This window comes from Ammospiza caudacuta, chromosome Z (assembly GCF_027887145.1).
Source record: "Ammospiza caudacuta isolate bAmmCau1 chromosome Z, bAmmCau1.pri, whole genome shotgun sequence".
In the NCBI taxonomy this organism is placed as follows: domain Eukaryota; kingdom Metazoa; phylum Chordata; class Aves; order Passeriformes; family Passerellidae; genus Ammospiza; species Ammospiza caudacuta.
Genome location: NC_080632.1, coordinates 76,104,891 through 76,124,040, shown reverse-complemented (window position 1 = coordinate 76,124,040; position 19,150 = coordinate 76,104,891). Strand labels below are relative to the sequence as shown.

At 41.2% G+C, this 19,150-nt stretch overlaps 2 protein-coding genes across 2 annotated transcripts in view; both read right to left on the bottom strand.

Annotated features, from left to right (window-relative positions):
• Window positions 1–4,932, bottom strand: part of NADK2 (NAD kinase 2, mitochondrial) — a 32,894-nt gene extending 27,962 nt beyond the window's left edge. Inside the window, exon 1 of the mRNA XM_058823304.1 lies at window positions 4,576–4,932. Within this exon, the coding sequence (XP_058679287.1) occupies window positions 4,576–4,932 (357 nt within the window). The remainder of the gene's footprint in view (window positions 1–4,575) is intronic.
• Window positions 4,933–12,176: 7,244 nt separating this feature from the next.
• RANBP3L (RAN binding protein 3 like) overlaps window positions 12,177–19,150 on the bottom strand; it is a 29,255-nt gene continuing 22,281 nt past the window's right edge. Inside the window, exons 12-15 of the mRNA XM_058824153.1 lie at window positions 18,324–18,444; window positions 17,622–17,764; window positions 16,052–16,244; window positions 12,177–12,223 (exon numbers count right to left, since the gene is read on the bottom strand). Of these exons, the coding sequence (XP_058680136.1) occupies window positions 12,177–12,223; window positions 16,052–16,244; window positions 17,622–17,764; window positions 18,324–18,444 (504 nt within the window). The remainder of the gene's footprint in view (window positions 12,224–16,051; window positions 16,245–17,621; window positions 17,765–18,323; window positions 18,445–19,150) is intronic.

Genomic DNA, 19,150 nt, shown 5'->3' with positions numbered 1-19,150 from the left:
TTCAGAAGTGATACTGAAAGGGATACTATTTAATATAAAAAATAGCAGAGAATTTTTTCTGTAACCAAAACCAAAAATCCATCACCTATCAAGTTAGAGGTAAAACAGTACATTTCCCACAAGAAGGAATTTTCTAAGAGGCGTGAAAACTTTACTGCATGGACTAGCAACAACTGGCTGTACACATCTAAATTAGGAGCAGGAGGGCGGGAGGACAGTGTCCTGCTGCACACATCCCCCAGACCCCACCCACAGCTCTGCACACAACAGGAGCCCCAGCTGAAGCTCACCTACCTGCTGGGCAACACTCCTTCCTTCCTTCCTGGCCAGCCCTGCCCAGGATGTTGCTGCTGCCCCATGCATCACCTGTGCAAGTTCATATTGACTGCATTCAGGGGAGACAATATCCTGACAACAGGTTACCTCTTCCCTACCCAGACACCAGTTTTCTATAAAGCTGTATGAACTTCACATCACTGAGATTACCACCCCTAGCAACTAGCTGCAGTGGTCCAAAAGAGTCAAAACTTGTTCCAAACCTCCAACTTGCCTTCCTGCTCCAAATAAAGACTCATAAACAAGCCACAACAGAATATCAACTCTAGACCACACTGAACGACCTCCTTCCAACTAACACCAAGACAAACATAACTTTTCATTATGTTAGATATTTTCAAAGATAATTAGAATTGTGTACAAAATGTATTTGTACAGGTAACATTTTCACCTTCCCTAAATACCTTACAGCTGTGAGAAGTCGGCAACCTATCACATCTGCACTATCAAACAAAACAAAACCCAGAAGTCAGGAAACAAGCTCTATTACTGGGGCATTATATTCTCTTAGTTTATGTAAGGACAACAGCAGTGGTTCCTCTGCATGGATTTACTGAGGGTGAAATAAACAGAACATGCAGCAGCCTTCAGTACTAGTTGACTGGATCATTCATTTTTGTAACTAGTCATATTTAGATGCCAATCCCAGTAAGCTAGGTCACAAGAAATGCAAATTGCTGTAACTTCTGGTAGGCAAACAGTTAGCAGGGACTTGGGAGAAAGATTAGTATAACTTAGAGTTGGTAACTGCAAGTTTTAGAAATCCAACAGCCCTTTAAATTTCATAAAGCAAAGACAGCATTTAGTAGACCTGTAAAAGTAGCCCTTGCTCTCCATCTTTCCACCATTAGTTTTGCTCTTCTGCTATCTGGACTGCTTCTTTACCTCTCCTATCTCTGTCTGCACAGAGAAAGAATATTTGAGTTCTGGAATTGTGACCCTGCAGCTTTGACTTTGCAAGATTTCATAGTGTTTGTATAATACAACTCACTTAGCATCCAAAAGTAAAGCCACAGAAGGGTTTAAACTACAGGTGCCCGGGGCGTTTATGGCTTATAAGAAATGTCAGCCAGTCACCTCCATCACCGGTATTCTGCTTCTTGCAGGATACTGTGATTTATACTGTGTATATCATAGATAAAGACATATACTATGACCTGTATAATATTTTAGTACTTATTGGCATATGCCAATGATTCATCTTCAGCCTCCTTAAACATGAAACAAATCTCATTTCATTAAGATGAGTGCCCAAAGGCACCATCATGTCTGCATTAAGTTACTTCCTGCATATTTACCCTCAATACATAAACACACTGATTGAAACAGCTACCTTCAGGACTGCTCTCTGTCTTGGGGATCAGGCAGAACTGATTAAGCCTCCAATTTTCATTGTGCTGTACTGATATCTGAAGTTTCCAAGTACAGACATCAGCTATCTTCTAGAAACTTGCAAACACCTCTTCTGCTCACAACAGGCAAGGCAACAAGCCCAGGTATGGCTGCTCAAATCTAAACCTCCAACATTGCCTTGAAACTGAATTTCTGTATTTCAGATAGCCAGTATCTGGACATCTGAAGGTCCATGACAGAGGATAACAGCACCGTGCTCTCCCTTACACTACAAGCCTCCTCCAGGATCACCCAAGCCTGAGCCCCCTCTGGTGCAACCCCCACCACCAACAGGTCTGGGTCAGCCAGCAGCTCGGAGCATCACAGGAGCCAAACCATTCCTGTGCTCTTTTGCTTTCACTCTTCACCTGTATCCCAGCCTGAGGCTTTCATATGCACTCAACTCTCACCCTGCCTTCTGTGTGGCCCTTCAACTGAGCTGCAAACCCAAAGACAGCAAGCCTGAGCTCATTTCTGAGATCAGCTGCCTTGGAGCAGCTTCCAAAGTCTCCCCAGGAGAAACAGAGACACAGAGAACACGGATCGCAGCTAACACCAGGGAGCAAAATGCATCCTGTTCCCAAGCTGCCCACAATGGCGCTGTGGGGAAAGGACACTTCACAGCAACCACTCAGCTACAAATGATCTCCCCAACGGTGAGGATAAGAGTCTTCTGAAACTTCACGTAACATATTCGGTGAGGGTGCCATTAACTCAGTCTGAGGAAAAAAGAACTGAGACCAGAGTCACAGCAAAACGCAAATACCGAAATGTTTACAGGTTAGCTATAAAAGAAATGGGCAGCAAGGGTAATTCCTTTACTCTCTTTTTTCTGTTTCAAAAAATTCTGCAAGACCTTTTCAATGTGCTCTTGCACAAATCTTTGTATTCCCGCCCATACAGCAGGAGCTTAACTCAATATTGCTACACACATAGTTAGGCAAGTTGGGCTTTGTCTACCTGGCGACACCAACTTTTATTGATACAATTCCTCACAAGGCAGTATTTTAAGGGGAAAGGTAGATATTAAAAAAGCACCAGTCCTAGAAAATAAATTCTGGAACTGTCACAAATACCAAGAATTATTGTGTATCTAAGTTTCTCCAAAAGGACAAACTTTAGGGTGTTTCTGCAACCATTATAATCACCCACTGAGTTCACAGTTACTTCTTTAAAAATGCATACTGAGGGCAATAAAGGTTACCAATCATGCAAAATATGCATTCTCACAAAAAAAGAAACTGCAGCTACCACACCATCCAGTCATGAGCACCTTAAGGGATGTGCAATGCTGCTCACTGATTCAGTGTCCCAGTCCTGCCTGTACAGAAGCAGTTAGGGAAAAGTGACCAAACAAACCCGGTCTGCTTCTCCTGGGCTTAACTGCACACTGAGGACAACCTCTGTACTGAACAACAAGAAATAATTTCTCACAAATAGCTAAATGACAATAAAAAGTCTTACAGCTGAGCTATAAGACACCTTTTTTCCCCCTAACCAGTGTATGAAAGGAAGTACTGGGACACCTCAGCAACAGGAAGCTACACAAGAATTGACACAGACTGACATTCAACTTGTTGAACTGTAACTACACAGCTATACAAAACATGTAAAAAATGTCTGGACAGGAATTCCATAGGAGGTAGAAGACCAAATGAAGCACAAAGACATTGCTGTAGATACTGAACATTTTATCCCTGATTCTTTACAAAGCAAGGCCATGCAGCCATTTGTCCTTGCCACATAAGTTAAGCACATGTACCAGTTTAGTCCAAACATTGCAAAGTAACGGAGATTTAAAATATTTCCAGTTGTAAGAGACCAAAGACTTGACAGACACAAACGAATCTGTGGACAAATTAACGTAATGGATTTATCCAAAATAAAGGCATAAAAATCTCATGACATGGACTTCACAGACTGCTGACAGCCAAAGTAACTCCTGCAGGTACCATCCTTCAGCCCACCAGTTGCACGTGAACACTGGAAGACAGCCACCGGCTAAAGGGAGAAATGAGTGATGTCACTAAGCATGATGGAAATGAAGACAAGACACTGGGTACACATATCAACTCTCAGAGACACTTGGTTTCCTCAGTATACCTTCAGTAATGGACCTTTACATTACAGGTTTCTTAGAGACTAAAGAAAAATGCTTTTCTAAAAACTGTAACAAGAAGGGTGGATCTGAGAGAGATGTGGCTGTCTGAACGGAGGAAAATATGTAAGGATGGAGTGAAGATGTGAGGCAAAAAAACGGAGGAAATGCAAATCAGTCCATGCTAAGACACAGAGGGGATTTTTTGCAACATTGTGCTTTCCACAACATGCACTTCTCTAATGTTTATACTTCATACAGTAAGTAAAAGACTGCAGTTTGCTGAGGGCCACTGGAATCCCTCCGAGGGTAAAACCCAAACACGCTTACTACACAAGTCTCTCGGCAGCCTGCAAGCGACGAATGTCCAGCGCCGCCACTAGTGCCCCTCTCCAGGCCGTGCCGCTCGGCGGCTCCATCGGGATCGGGGGCCGGGGAGGGAAGCGGCGGGAGGGCAGAGCCGCCGGCAGCAGGGGCAGAGCCCGGGGACAGCGGCCGCAACCCCGCTCCCCTCCACAGCCGCCGGCTCCGCCCCACCAAGGCCCGGGGAAGCACCGGGGACATTCGGACACAGCGGCCCGGAGGCGCCCCTGGAGCCGGGTACCACCCCGGGAACCTCTCCGAAGTCGGGCATCACCCCGGTCATCCCTCGCCGGAGCCGGGCATCAGCCTGGGTACCCTCCGACCGTGCTACAGCCCCGCGGCAACGCCCTCGCTGTCCGGGACCGCCGGCCCCTCCCGCCGCTCACCAGCTGCTTCAGGTCCTCCTCAGAGAGCCCGGCGTAGCGGTACCGCTGCTGCTCGAACTCGTACCGCGTCGTCTTCACCACCACCGCCACACGCGACGGCCGGAACCCGCCCCCCGCCGCCCCCGACCCGCATGGCGCGGCCCCCGCCGCCCCCCGCCCAGCCGCCGCCGCTGCGGAGGGGCTCAGCCCGCCGAGCGCGAGTAGGCGCCGGTGGGCGCCGCCGAGCAGCGGCAGCCACGGCGGAGCGGAGGGAGCGGAGGAAGCCGCCATCCGCGGGCAGAGCAGCGGGGAGCGGCGAGCTGCCGCCCGGCCGGCGAGGCGGAGGCGGCCGCAGGGGAAGCCCGAAGAAGAGAACATCTCCCGGGCTCTGCGCCGCTCCCCGACGCGGGCGCGGCGCTGCCGGCGGCGGCTGCGGCCGCTCTGCGGCGGCGCCCGGCACACATGGCCCGGCCGCGCCCGCCGCCCCGCCCTCCCCGCGCGCAGCCGCCCGCCCCGCCAATAGCGAGCTGCGCCGCCGGGTACCCGCCCCTCATGGGAGCGGGGCCTGAGCGCTATCCCCGGCGCTTGCGCCCTCCCCGGCCAACCGGGGCACAGCGCGCCGTGCCCGCCTGCCCCGCCCCGCGCCCCGGCGAGGGCCGCCTGCGCAAGCGTAGAGGAGACATCTCTCTCTCTCCCCCTCCCCCCCCCCGCCCGCCCCTGCTTGGCCCCGCCCCGGCTCCTGGTGGCGCGCGGGACGGGGCGCGAGGCACGTAGGCGGCGCGCGGTGGATGTCCCCGCGCCTGGCCTCCCGGGCGCTGTGAGGGGTGCGGGGCCGACCCCCGCCGTGAGGGGACAGTGACAGCGTCCCCAGCGCTTCCCGCTGCTCCCCCGTGTCCCAGGGCTCAGCAGCAGCACCCCCGGTACTTCCCGTGCTCCAGAGTGTTCCCAGTACCCGTCCCTCCAGTGGCTCCCCTGTGTCCCAGAGGACAGCGACAATGCCATCAGTGCCCCGCTAGTACTCTTAGTGTCCCGGCAGGCAGCGATAGTGTTAAAAGAGATAAAGAGGGAGAAATTACTTGGTCTTAGATCGCTTGTGTGGAAATCTCACGTGTTGCTACTCCTGTCCTCGGCCTTTGTGATAGCTTTATAGCACGGCAGAAAGGCAAATACGAACTGATAATAGTGCATTAGCGAAGCTTCAGATAGCTTGGGGGAACAGACAGGAATTCTGAGACCAGGCAGTGTTCTGAGACTAAGCAGTGTTCCTCAACAGTGTCCCCCACACCCCACGGGACAGCGACCGTGCTCTCATTACTGGTGACACTTCACCCCGTTGGAGCAGAGGGTGCGGGCCGGCACCATACAGGCGGTGGAAGGAAGTCAGGTGGGATCGCGCCGCTGGGCGCCGGCCTGCTTCCCTGGGAAACTGAGGAGGGACGGGAAAAAACTTTCGGAAAATAATTCAGAGAGATGGGAAAACACAGCACGTGCTGTGTTTTAGAAGGACTAAATATTGCATCTGGTGCGCAGAGCTGGTGAGATACATGTAGCTTAAAAGCTCATTTTGTTGTCCGTGCCTGTTTTGGTCTTTGTGACATCTGCCGGTGTCAGGAAGGGCAGAAGGGACCTGGCCGCAGCGTTGCGAGACAGCGTCTGGCAAGTCCAGGTTAAAAAAAAAAAAAAAATTATCGATCCTGAGTTACTTTTTAATATTTTAAGCAAGCTGTCCAGAAATTCTGTGGGGGTTTGCGTGATTATCAATAACTGCATGTGCAGGCATCGACTGCCACAGACGGTCCTTCTGCACTGAAGGCTTCACTTGAACATTTCTCATTACTCACCTTGTATCTCATCTTCCCTGGGGGAAGGGATCGAAGCAGCAACTCCTGCCTGTCAATGCAGCACTCCTCTACAGTGCTTTGCCAGAACTCTTAGGAAATAAGCATAGCTGCAGCTGTTCTGCTCTTCCCACAAAACAAAGGTTCTCTCCAGTCTTTGCTGGTGGGTAGGAGGATTTTTTTGTCTACTGATTAGCTTAGCCTTGAAGGAAAATATCACAAAACAGATTACCAGGAAACCAATTAAACATAACTAATTCCCTTGCTGACCAGAAAATGCCTCATTCTGTATAACCATTAACTTAAAGGTTGTACACAGCAATAGGTAATACAACATCCTTGAGACCTAAGAGATATAAGAGGTTTCGAAAATTTATGACTCTGTTTTGAATGGTATCTATTTTATAACTTAATTGACCATTTAGCTGCTCGTCTAAGATTTTTGTGCTTTGTGTATTGCCTATTGAATTGTTTTGATTTTTGAAAATCAAATCAGCTTCAACCACTAAGTTTGAATATTGAACAGTATTTTATTCTGAAATCATGCAATTATCATGTTATGGTCTTTTGAATTAATTCCCACAGCAAGCTTATAATCATAAAATATGACATATGTATTTTAAAATGTAAATTCAAATCAGTAGATGATTAAAGATCTGGAAACAATGCTGAAGCATGGGCTATGATGTGATTAATCCATAGTTTAAGGAAGTCTCTGACAGGCTAGCTCTTTGTCAGAGTACACAGATTGTCTGATACCCCATTGTCTTTGTGGAAAAGGATTTAAACTTTCTATATCATATGAAATACAGTTTGTTGAATATTACTTACAGTTTGCATCTTACTTTATATAAATGGACCTACTTACAAAATGTTCATTAGACACTAGCCCCTCCCCCACATAGAATTCTTGATTTGAGCATACACCTGATATAAAGCAAGAAGACACACAATACTGTCAAATGACCCTTTGCCTATTTTGAGATATATTCAGTTTGTGACATATGACATGTCTCTTCATGCTCCATTTTCAATTACTTTAAAACAATATACCCAGTAGATTAGAGGACAGATTAATTCATGCAAAGTTAAACAAATAAATGTAGGAATTAAAACCTGGTATCCTTGTAGGACACAAATGTGGACTAGGAGTGAATTTCTACTGTAACAACTTTTTGAACCCACTGCTGGCCAAAACTAAGTTTGGTTTGGGCATAGAGTGTTTAAAAATTCTTAATGGAAACAGATGCCTCAATATTGCCTGAAGTTAAAAAATGCTTCAGAAAAATGCCCATTTTAGACACCAAGGAGTTATAACACATGATGTAAATTTCAAGACACAAATCCATAAAAAACCAGACAGCTCTATATGCTTCAAGTTATATTGTGAACTTTAAAAAATACCTATGTAATACACAAAATACACAAAATTCTGTGTAACAAAGTAACTGGAAAAATTTCTACATAAACAATAAATTATTCCCTAAACTATTTCACTAGCTGTAAAACTGGCAATGCACAACTGTGCCGGCCGTTTTATATAAGATAATCTCCATATATAGCTTATTTCCACCCAAAAGAATGTATATGTTGGTTGTAGTGCAGTTACAATCTGGGACAACTATTCATTTCTACTCTTTCTTGAAGTCTTTGAATAATGCCTTCTTGTGATAGTTTAATTAATAACTAGTATCTCTTTAACTTACCCAATTATTTGCATTGTCTAGACTTACTCTATGTGACCCTCAGTGCTACTGGTAACAGAAATTGCTTGTGGTTTGTTTGTGTTTAAAATGGTGATGCTGTCAGTGTGAGGTGCATACACAGGGGACAAGGTAAACACACCATCACTGTAACATTTCAGAAATCCAAGTCCTCAGATTTTGGGAGCACTTTTTAGACAGATAACTGCTGTAGAATGGGCTGTGCATGCTTTTTTAAGTTTTCCTGCCAGCATGGCCCCGTGGTAAGGCCTCTAAGGGAAATGAAGATGCTCTTTCCCTCCCTGTCCATGTCATACTGGCTGTCACTAGCAGTGAAAGCAGATGTGCTAGAAGTTTTTCCTGTATTTATTTATTCAATAGAGATATTACCTAACTCTTAACTTCATACACTCTGCCAAAACTATTTCAAAGGTCACTAAAAAGCATGGCATAAAAACCTGAGGGACAGGACAAGATTTATGAAGAGATACAAATGCCTCCAGAATGTAAAGCAGGACATTCAGTTTGTCCCATCCAAGTGGATTCTGCTAGAAATTCCTAATCTTATAGAATATATTATTATGAACTGTTAGTTTTCCCTCCTTGGGAAAATTACTACTGTATGGATATATAAGATCTTCCACCTCTACATCCCTTATGTATATAAATTAATCACTGGGGTTTCTCATAAATAGATTTTTCTATCTGGAAAAAAAAATCATGTCCAGTTTCACATGGGCTCATACGGGTATCATATTGAGTCATGTCTCTACACGTCTCTTCAGGCCGCAGGGACCCATCCTTCCATGCTCTACTTCTCCTCCCTCCCAGAAAGTGCTGCAGCCTGTACAGAAGCAGAAAAACACCACTTAGGCCCACCAGCACCACAGAAAATACCAATCTTACCCTGAAAACTTTTCCTCAAAGGATGCTTTTCTCTGATTTCTGTTATTCAGCAACTGCTAATTTTCATAAAGAATTTAAATTGTCTTAGAGCATTCTAACTCCTGTGCAATTCTTTGAAACTGAACAGTGGACTCAGTGTGGGTCTGACAGATAGGTGGATGGCATGCACAACCACTTACATATTCTTTCCTTAGGAAAGCAAGCTTGAGATTCTGCAGCATGGTACTCTTAATTAATGGAAGCTCTAACTGGGACGCAAAATAAGACTCCTAGTTACACAGAAATTTAAGTGGTAAGGAAATTGTTTATTGTTGAGGTGCAGAAATTGCTCTCCAGGTGTCATAAAATGACAAACTACATTTTAAAAGCAATTTAATACATTACATAATGGTGTACCTTCAGGCTTGAGGAACAGTGAACTTTAGTGCCGTGAAACTAAACAGAACACATAATTAGGTTTTTAAGAGCAAAAATTTTTTTCCTTTATTACCAAAGTATCCAATGTCTTTAAAATAAACATCTCTTCTCCTCCTCAGCTTTTGGAAGATGAAGCTTCATGTTTGAGTGTGTGTGCACATGAGTGTATGTGTTTATATGTATACTTGTGTATACATTAAGGATTTTGGGAAGAGGCAGATCAAAACAGCTTTTATTTATAAACCTTGTTCTGTATGCTTTGGGAGCAAATTACAAAGTTTAAGTCCTGTGTCTGAAAAAGTTCTGTTGTCCCTGCCCTGGAAACCTCCCTCATTTACCAAGGATTTTACAGCTGTAGTAGAATTTAGAGGGGTATTGTGTCACTGAGGTGCTTAAATCCTGTTCCACAGACAGCTTTGATTATCAGGACAGACTTTGAAATCAAACTCTGCATTCAGCGCATAGCCAGCTGAACTCCAGGGCAAACATATAACCGTGACCTGTTGCTAAATACATAGGGCTGCTGTGTTTTACAACTGCCTGAGTTTTTATAACATGGAGCTTTGTCCCTGAGGATGAGTTGCAGCAATGAAATATGAAGGTCAGTGATGTAAATATTGTTGTGGTCAGGAGTGAGGCTGATAACAAAGGACACAATGTACAGCTCATTATGGAAACAATATTTTTGTTATTGGCAGACTGGAATCAAAGAGAATCCCCATGCTTCACTATTTGACACAGGTGCTCTGCTGGGAAGCAGTTCCTTTATTCTGAAGGCAGAAATCAAGTTCCACTTAAATTTACTGTCATCCAAATGCTAAATCAATGTCAGACAAGTGCTAATTTTGGTGGGCCATTACATTCAGTGTAATCCGTACAACTATTTCAGCTTCATCTGGATACTAATCTTGGCAGTGCACTGAGAATTCAGGAAGAAACAAGTATTGTTCCAACTTCATACCATGTTCAAATGGGAAACCAAATTGTAACTTGACTTATCAGGTGTGTTGCAGCTTTTTAGATTGAGAAATCATTACAATTACCTTAATTAAAAGGACTTGAGATATTTCAGAACATTGTTTCAGCTCTGAGGATGACAAACAATGTGCAGGACATCAGGAAAGTGGCAGTGGAGAGATTGCAGACAAATTCTAATTTTGACAGAATGAAAACATGGAACATAAGTAGTGTGTCTTACTTTGCATGGGCTTATGAATGACCCTGCAAGTCTTGATTCACAGGTGAATTGGAGTTTTTTCTCACAAAAATATTTAGGTAGAAGACATTAATTTGTGGAATGACTTCTATGGAGCAGCTGTGTCTTGGTCACTGTTGGACTTACTGTGCACATGAGAATGTGTAACATACTTATGAATGATGCTGTTAGGAATAGCAACAGCTAAGGCAGAAATAATCTCAGATAATCTCACACATTTAATGTAGATATCCTGTTGTACTGTGCATGCATTTATTTGTGTATATCAAATGGACAATTAATATACACAAGTGCAGGTGTTTGTTTTGTTCAGCTAGAAAGGTGTTCATGAGCAAGCAGATACAATTTAAAATTTTAAAGCTGATATAGCCCTTAGAACAGGCTTTTACTTCTTCATGGTGAATTCTTTTGCTGCATACAGCTGAAAGATGCAGATCATGGTTCTTTTCCCTTAAACAAAATTCTGCAGCAAGTATACCACTCCAGATATTTTCAAAATAAACATTAACTATAACCCCTTGTATAGGGGGTGTTTCTATAGGGGCTAGTTTCTATAGGCCTTGGTCATGCTAAACTTCCACCCTAGGTTTTGCTTGCATGTACTTACAAACAGGATGCTGAATGTTACCACACAATTTTAAATAAATGTTTTCAGTGAAGCAAAATTTAAAGCTTTCCAAATGTATTTTTAAATAATAGATTAAAAGTAACAAATATCTGTTCACATATATTATTAGTTCATGCTTATGTGGTAATATCCATCAATATGATGAACAAATACGTATTCCCTATAAAATTCCTCACTCTAATAATGTATCTAAATATATTTAATTCTAAAATTGAAAGACTTTGTAACAGTTCTCGACTATTGGAAGCCATTATTATTGTAGTGCTATTACACAGCTCAGTGTATTCACAGCTCAGTGCAAAGCAGGCTGCCTGGAATCCTCAATAGTGCATCTGAAGTTCTTTCTCAATGAATTAAACTTAAGCTGTCTCTAAAATTAAGCTCTACTTAAAAGTAAAGTAATATGCATCTCATTTCCTCCCTCCAGGGGCTGATAAATCAGCTTAGACATTTTGGGAAGATGAGTTCCCAGCTGAGCTGTTGTAACTTCTGGCAGATATCATGAGCAGACAACAGACCGCCTGCGGTTCCATCTAGAATGATCTGGAAAAGAATTTATTGAAAGAAATCTTGCTTATTTGAGTATATTCATGTTTTGAAACAATCCAGCATTTCATAATACAAAAGCAGTAGGTTAAAGTTTGGATATGATCAGTTCCTGGTTTAGGTAAATAGGTAACTAGATAACAGGATTATTCACAAATATTTGAGCATGTGAATCATGAATGAAGCCTATGACCCTCCAAATCAATAAAGACAAGCACAAAAAACACCAAGGAATCTGATGTCTAGGTAGGGCAATGTACCCAGGATGCAAATTATCTCACTCTGTGGAGGGTACACTGCTTTAAGACTTCATTACAGATGCTCAGAAAACTGTGAGAAATCCAACATACCTTCAAACAGCTCATTGGTTATGAGAAAGTGGTTTTGGTGTGTAATCTCTGTGACTTTGACTCATCTGCAGAAAGTAGGTAGAACTGACTAATAATGTCAGACACATAATACCACTTCACAGTATCTGCTTAAAAATTGCTACTACCATCTGGCCACCCCTAAATACTTACCAAGAATTTAAAATCTTTTACAAGTGAAATGAAAGCTTGTGTTTGTCAGAATATTAAAACTGAGCTTCCCCCTTCTCTTTCCTGATATGGGAGCATTTAAAACCAATCATAGAGTATCTTTTTAGTCTGCTTTAGATATTACTGGTGCCTGCTGAAAAGAATAGAGAAACTCCAACAAAGAAGTTAATTCTTAACTTTTCCTTTTTCCTCAGTTTTAATCACCATTAGGTATGTGTGTGTTAGCTTTATAGTTTGGAATCCTTAACAACTGAGAAGAATTTAAAGTAAATTAACAAGAAATGCCAAACAAAGCAGTTTTTCACGAGTTACTGTGGTGTTGCTGAAGAGCCAGTTCCTTTAAGAAGTTTAAAAGTACTTTACTGCAAAATAGAAAGAAAACTCTTGCGGCATTTTAAATCTTGATAAACTGCAGCATAAGAGAGACTCCTCATGAAACTGAGATGGAAGTACATGTAGAGTGGACCAGAAAGGGTCCTTAAAACATTCTTCAGTTCTGCCAATGCATGTGCTTTTTTGCATTTCTATATTAGGACACTGTCTTTCTCTTGGACCAGCACACTGCTGGTGTTTGGAGACTATGGGCTCTCAATACCAGCAGTCTTGAAAACCCATGCAATTCTTTGTGGATCCATTTGGGGTACATTCTTATGTCTTTGCATGCTGTGATTTTTCCTTGTAAGGCCTATGGCTGGGTTTGGAGAGACTTCTTGGGACTTACCCAGTCCTAGATTCCAGAATCTTTGAATTCATTCTAATAGCTTCTAAGATAAAATTACAGAGAGGACACCTCAGTCAAAAGAGATGATTCCTCAATCAGGATGACGTTAGGAGAAGATTTCAGATCAGTGAGGTGGAGTATAAGGAGTAATGCATAACACTTTTCTTTGCCTAGTGACAGTGCTGTCCTTGTACCTCCCATGTCCTTTACTTGTTTGAATTTGTTCAGCCAATAAGCTTACTGTTTAGTCTAAATTCACTTCCTCAGCTCACTTTATAGGCAAAGGGAAAAGATAAATACTTTCCAAAGACTTATTGGCCCCATCCACTCTCAAAATCTATTTAAAGGTTAATTGTTCTTTTTCTCTCCACTTAGATTTACAGAGCATTTTGTTGGTAAAAATATTTAGGCTGTAACTGGTAAAATATGATCTGATAAAAATATCAGGCACAATTTCTCTTTATGGACTTTATGAAAAGTAAAGCAAATCAACTAGGAATTTTAAAAAATATTGGAATAAATATCTATACTGAACTCATGAAATCATACAAAAATCTCTACTACCTTATACATTGTCTGTATATGGCATTAACATACTGTAGATGAAGAATTTTCTGTAAGGAATGCCTACAACAGTCTTGCAAATATTCAGAATCACTTAAACATCCATAATTCACTTACTAAGTATATCATATTTGCTTTCTTCTTCAGTCTCAAGCATTAAAGACAATCATTATGAAGATACTATAAAGATAATAAAGATCTAATTTTGATGTCTTTTACAGTGTCATGAAATACATAATCTAGGCAACTGCATGAGTTCATTTTAACAAGAAGGAAATTGCTATATTAAGAAAAGAAAACCATGGGGGGGGGGGGGTGTGAGAAAAACAAATAGAATGGAATGACATAAAATGCAGGCATATTTTGTAAATTCTCATATCTCTTGTAAAGAAACAGTTCCTGAGGACTTAGGCTTCTTAACATTTATATTTTCTTAAGGAGAGGTAATCTCTGAGACTGAGTTACATCAGTATGAAGATTACTTATTTACATACACCCTTCAATGAAAATGAAAGAATGAAAATAAAAATGTTAAAACTAATGCTCTTAAAAAAACACGATCTGTTCTCTTGTATCTAAATGGACATTTGTATGCTGATATTTAAAACTGACCTCTTCCTGTCCAAAAATTCATAAGGCCTATTATTCTTCCATTTTTGTAAAAGGGAGCTCCAGGGACAGTCACGAGTGAGATTGAATGTCTGAAGGTGGAGAGTGACTTGGATACCAGTAACTGAAATCTGTGCAAATTAAAATCCTATGGCTCTGAGAAGAGACTAAAATAAGCAGAAGAGCTAGAAGCCATTTAAAAAAGTGCTTGAAAAGGGATTGTTAAAACTGTTGTTACAAACTGGAATAAATGAGGCACAGATGCTTAGACTGAAAGGACAAAAAAAACCAACATCTCACACATTTCAGAATATCTTTGGAGGCTGTGATCTGAATATTTGTATCAGAAGTTTCTGCAAATCACAATAAATATATAACTCGTATATCTGTTTGGTATTGCGTTCTATCAGGAGGATAACCAAGATGGTGAAGGGCGTTTAGGGAAGCTGCATGAGGTGCAGCTGAGGTCACTTGGCTTGTTGTCCCTGGAGAAGAAGAGACTGAGGGGACACCTCACAGGGGTCTTCAGCTTCCTCATGAGGGGAAGAGGAGGAGCAGAAACTGATCTTTTCTCTGTGGTGACCAGTGACAGCACCCAAGAGAATGGGCTGAAGTTGTTTCAGGGGAGATTTAGGCTGGATATTAAGAAAAGGTTCTTCCCCAGAGGGTGGTTGGGCGCTGCAGCAGCTCCCCAGGGCAGTGGTCACAGCATTATCCAGCTCAAGAAGCATTTGGATAATGCTCTCAGACACATGGTGTGACTCTGAGGGTGTGCTGTGCAGGGCCAGGAGTTGGACTTAATGATCCTTAAGGGTCCATTCCAGTTCAGAATATTCTATGATTCAATGATAAAGGGGAATTGTTTTCCCTTAGGAGAACAGTACTTATAGCTGTTACTGTTCATTTCTTGATTCTTCATGAAGAGTTGTTGAAGGAATGTTTATAATATAAGGAAGTATGTTACCTAGCTGCAGAGGGAAACAAATCCTGTGAGCAACAACTCACAGTTGCCTGATGTAGTCCATCTGTTGAAAAATCACACCTAATTAGAAGCTCCTGTATCCCCTGTGGCAGTTTGACAAGAGCCGTGAATTTGCTCCAGAAATATGACTTGTCTTTTGCTGAGATAGAAGAGCTTTTGGGTCTAACAGCTCTTTCTGTCTTACTGTCTGCAAATGTGACTGTATCCCTGTTGTGAGTTGCATTAAAAGAAGTGTTAAGACATTAATACCCTATTTTAGTGGCATTTTTCTCTCTGAGAAATCTACATTTTTCCTATGAAGAATGCTGGCAGAACTGGTGTGTAAATGTTGTCGTGCAGATTTCCTAGTTGAGCTAGTAGTTACAATCAAGGAACATGTTTTAAATAAAGTTAACCATGACATAATAAATATCTTCATAAAGATGTTGTGCTGCAGGCTTTTAGTAACAAGCTAGTCACTGATGTGAATGGACTCATTCTTCACTCACTCAAGGTAAAATCAGTATCTCAACATCCCTAGTAATTTCTACTGAAATATACTGAAAAAGCATATAGATAATGATTGGTAATATAAAATTTCTTAAACCTGAAGCTTTTGTCAAGAGTATTCCATAGCTATAAATATGTGTTGATATTTTAGCTGGGAAAATCTTACATTTTAACAGTAATAAATCAAAATACTAAAAGGAATTACCTGACTTCTACTTGAAAAAGGGGTATCTGTATCAGGTAAAAGTTATAGTCAACATTAAAAAAAAGGTCTGATTTTCATTACTTTAATCAAATACCCTGAAAGGATTACACATTTCCAGCAAAACCTCCACTTACCAGATCCAGTGCTGCTCACTTGACTTAGTTCTTCATCATCTTCATCATCACTATCACAGTTTAATGGCTGAAAAGCTGTTTCTGACTCTGTGTCTCCCTGATGAGCATCTGGCTTTTGCTCAGCAAAGCTTCGCAAGGCCACAAGGCGATGATGTATTGCTGCATAAAGGTGTTCAGTGTCTTTTGAGCTTGCCTGCAGAACATAAAATGTATACAGTGCAAACCAACTGAGAAAAATCTCTATTTTAAAACATTAATTTAAAAGTATTGAAAGAGTTGTACTTTGTCCTTTCTAATCAAAACAATCAGCTTAAGATCCACACTTAATAATTAACATCCAAATATTAAATACAAATAATGTGAAGTTCTTTTATGTGGTCTGAGCTTTATATGCAGCTGTTGATTATTTTCTCTATAGTTACAAGAAACATAAGCTTAAAAATTACTTTCCCTGGAGAACAGATCAGTTTTTATGGAGTATTTGATATTTGGATGATTCCTGAGCTTGATTCTAGAAGCAGGAAAGCCCTGACAATATTAATATATACAGTCTCCAGGTGGATACTGTAGGGATGGATAACAAGCCTCTTCAGTGTCTGTAGAAGCAGGTTCCTGCAACCCTTGCCACACCCATGCAGCTCTCCATATTGTGACTTCCTCATAGATGTCTATTTTTACTGCCCAGTAGTGCCAATACAAATTTACAGAATGTAAATTACACTCTTTATGAGAACAGTGCAGTACACCTGGAAATCAGGACATTTGTAATTCTCACATGCAGACCAGCAGTCCAGCACAGCCATAGTCAATGTTAAGTCTTAAGTCAATCCCTGTTAAGAAGTGACAGATTTACAGTACTTGCATATACAGTGCATGGTGCTTTGCTTGTGTATGATATGTGACACTTCCTGGAAATGATGATTTATTTGTCTTTCCCAGCAAGCTGAATCCTTCCTAGAAAGATCTGCTGGGGAAACCATAAACATCCTTAGACTCATGTGGATGTTCTCACTTTCCAACTAGGGACATATGGGCTATCTATTTGCAAATAAGTCCAGCACACTTCCTTCTTCAATTTAGCCCTTGCTGGATAAAATCACGGTTCCCAGAACATCCTTGGGTCTTACACAAGGTGATATTGGAACTCTGTATTCTCAACTGAGAAATGGAGGTCCTGCCCTGGTTGGATTTATTGCAAGTGCTATGTTGAGAACTATGGCAGAAAGCTGCTGCCTTTTACCGGAGTAATTTACAAAATGTTAACTACTTGTGAAGAAATTGTAAGTGTATTGCTTTCATTAAAGAAGAGCCATTTCTGCTCATTATTGGAACGATACCTATTCCATTGGTGGTAAGTGAACCAGAGTCTGGAAATGTCTGTCTTAAGGCCAGATCATATCATTACATCTGTTTTTTGATTCTAATGCATTCCATAATAAAAGTCATGTAACATCTAAGCTGAGCACAGTTTGATAGAGCATGAAGGCCATTTGCTAAAACCAACCTTCAACAACCCTTCAGAATTCTACATAAAGTAGGGTTTTGGGTGCAGCTGTTGTCTCCTACTCACCTGAGTTAGAAATACTTTAACAGAATGGTCCTCTTGATCTGTGGCAGTGAAGCACAGGCTCTTTCTGTTTGCTCTTTTTATAACCATTTGTTCCCACAGCTGGGTGTTGAGAATCAGTCTCAAGCTACCTTGATTTCGCATAACTAAAATAAGAAGGTTAATATGATAAGATATGCTGCAGCTGTTTTCTCCAGCACTTGTATACAACTAATATTTTCAAAAACTATTCTTTTTGATCTGGTATAAAATCCTGATATAGTGAGATTTTTACTTTTTTAGTATCCAAATATAGTAGTTTGTTTCAATATGTCTGGCACACAAAGGAAGTAATCTGCTGAAACTGTGCAATACAGTACAAAACAGTGACAGCACATTAAAAACAACATTCCAGAAGAGTCTTGAAACAGTGCTGCTGAAAAAGCAGAACCAACAAAGAGCAAACTGTTAGCCTGGTGACTGGGCTGAAGACACAGTACATCAGAGAAGTACACAGAGAAGTACCTCAGAGAACCTAACGATGTACGTGAGTCCAGTTCCTCAGTCTGGAACACACGGAACTTTATCACGTAAAAAGATTCTTAGCAACTTGACTTAAATACAACAATCTTCTCAGATTTAAATGTTCTGAAATAAACTCTCGCCAACAATAATACAAGTTATTTGATGTTTTCTGTATGGGATATTTCTTTATTTAACTCGTACTTAGCCTTGACTGTAACATTCCATGCTTATTGCTAGAAGTGTCATTAAGCCTCAGGGATCCTCTGCCTCTTTCAGTCCAGCTTAAAGAAAGCTTATTAAATACAAAAAGCTTGCAGTTAATCTGAAAGAGAAATACATAATGAAAACTGCCAGCTAATGCTAGTTTTATTGGCTCTAAAATAACAACTTTACATTTACAACTTTATGGTTGTAAAACTTTTGATATGGCTTTTAATACATCCATGTATTACACAGCATGTACAGAAAGGTACACAGATATATCTATACATAGATATATAAATATATCACCTTTATTACTTAAAATGAAAGGGCTCTTAGATCTGTGAACTCTTTTCTCACCATAGAAAACATTCAGCATGAGTCCCAGTTTACTTTTTCAATTATTTCATCTTTATTAACTCTTTGTCTGTTGAGAAAGTTGCTGAGGCCCTTCAGTTTTGCTGCTGCTGTGTTTTTAAGGGTAGCAGCAGTCTGTGATATCCACCAGCATAGCTAAATTTGCTGCAAAAGTTGTACAACCTTACTTCCTCACTCTTCACAAATGTTATGCAACAGGATACCAGTACTGCTAGAAGAGTACTGCTCCAAAGATAGTAAAACTTTTGTGTTCTGCTAAGACAGAAAAATTAATCACAAATAAAATAATGTTAAGATTTTTTAAATCATAATTGCTATTTTCTGAGAAAATAATATTTTGAAGACAAAGAATAACAAGATACGCTCAGCCAGGTTGGAAAGATAATTGCTATTTTAGCTGAACTATAAAAGAAATTACTTTTACAACACATTGCTTTTTTTCCCTAAAA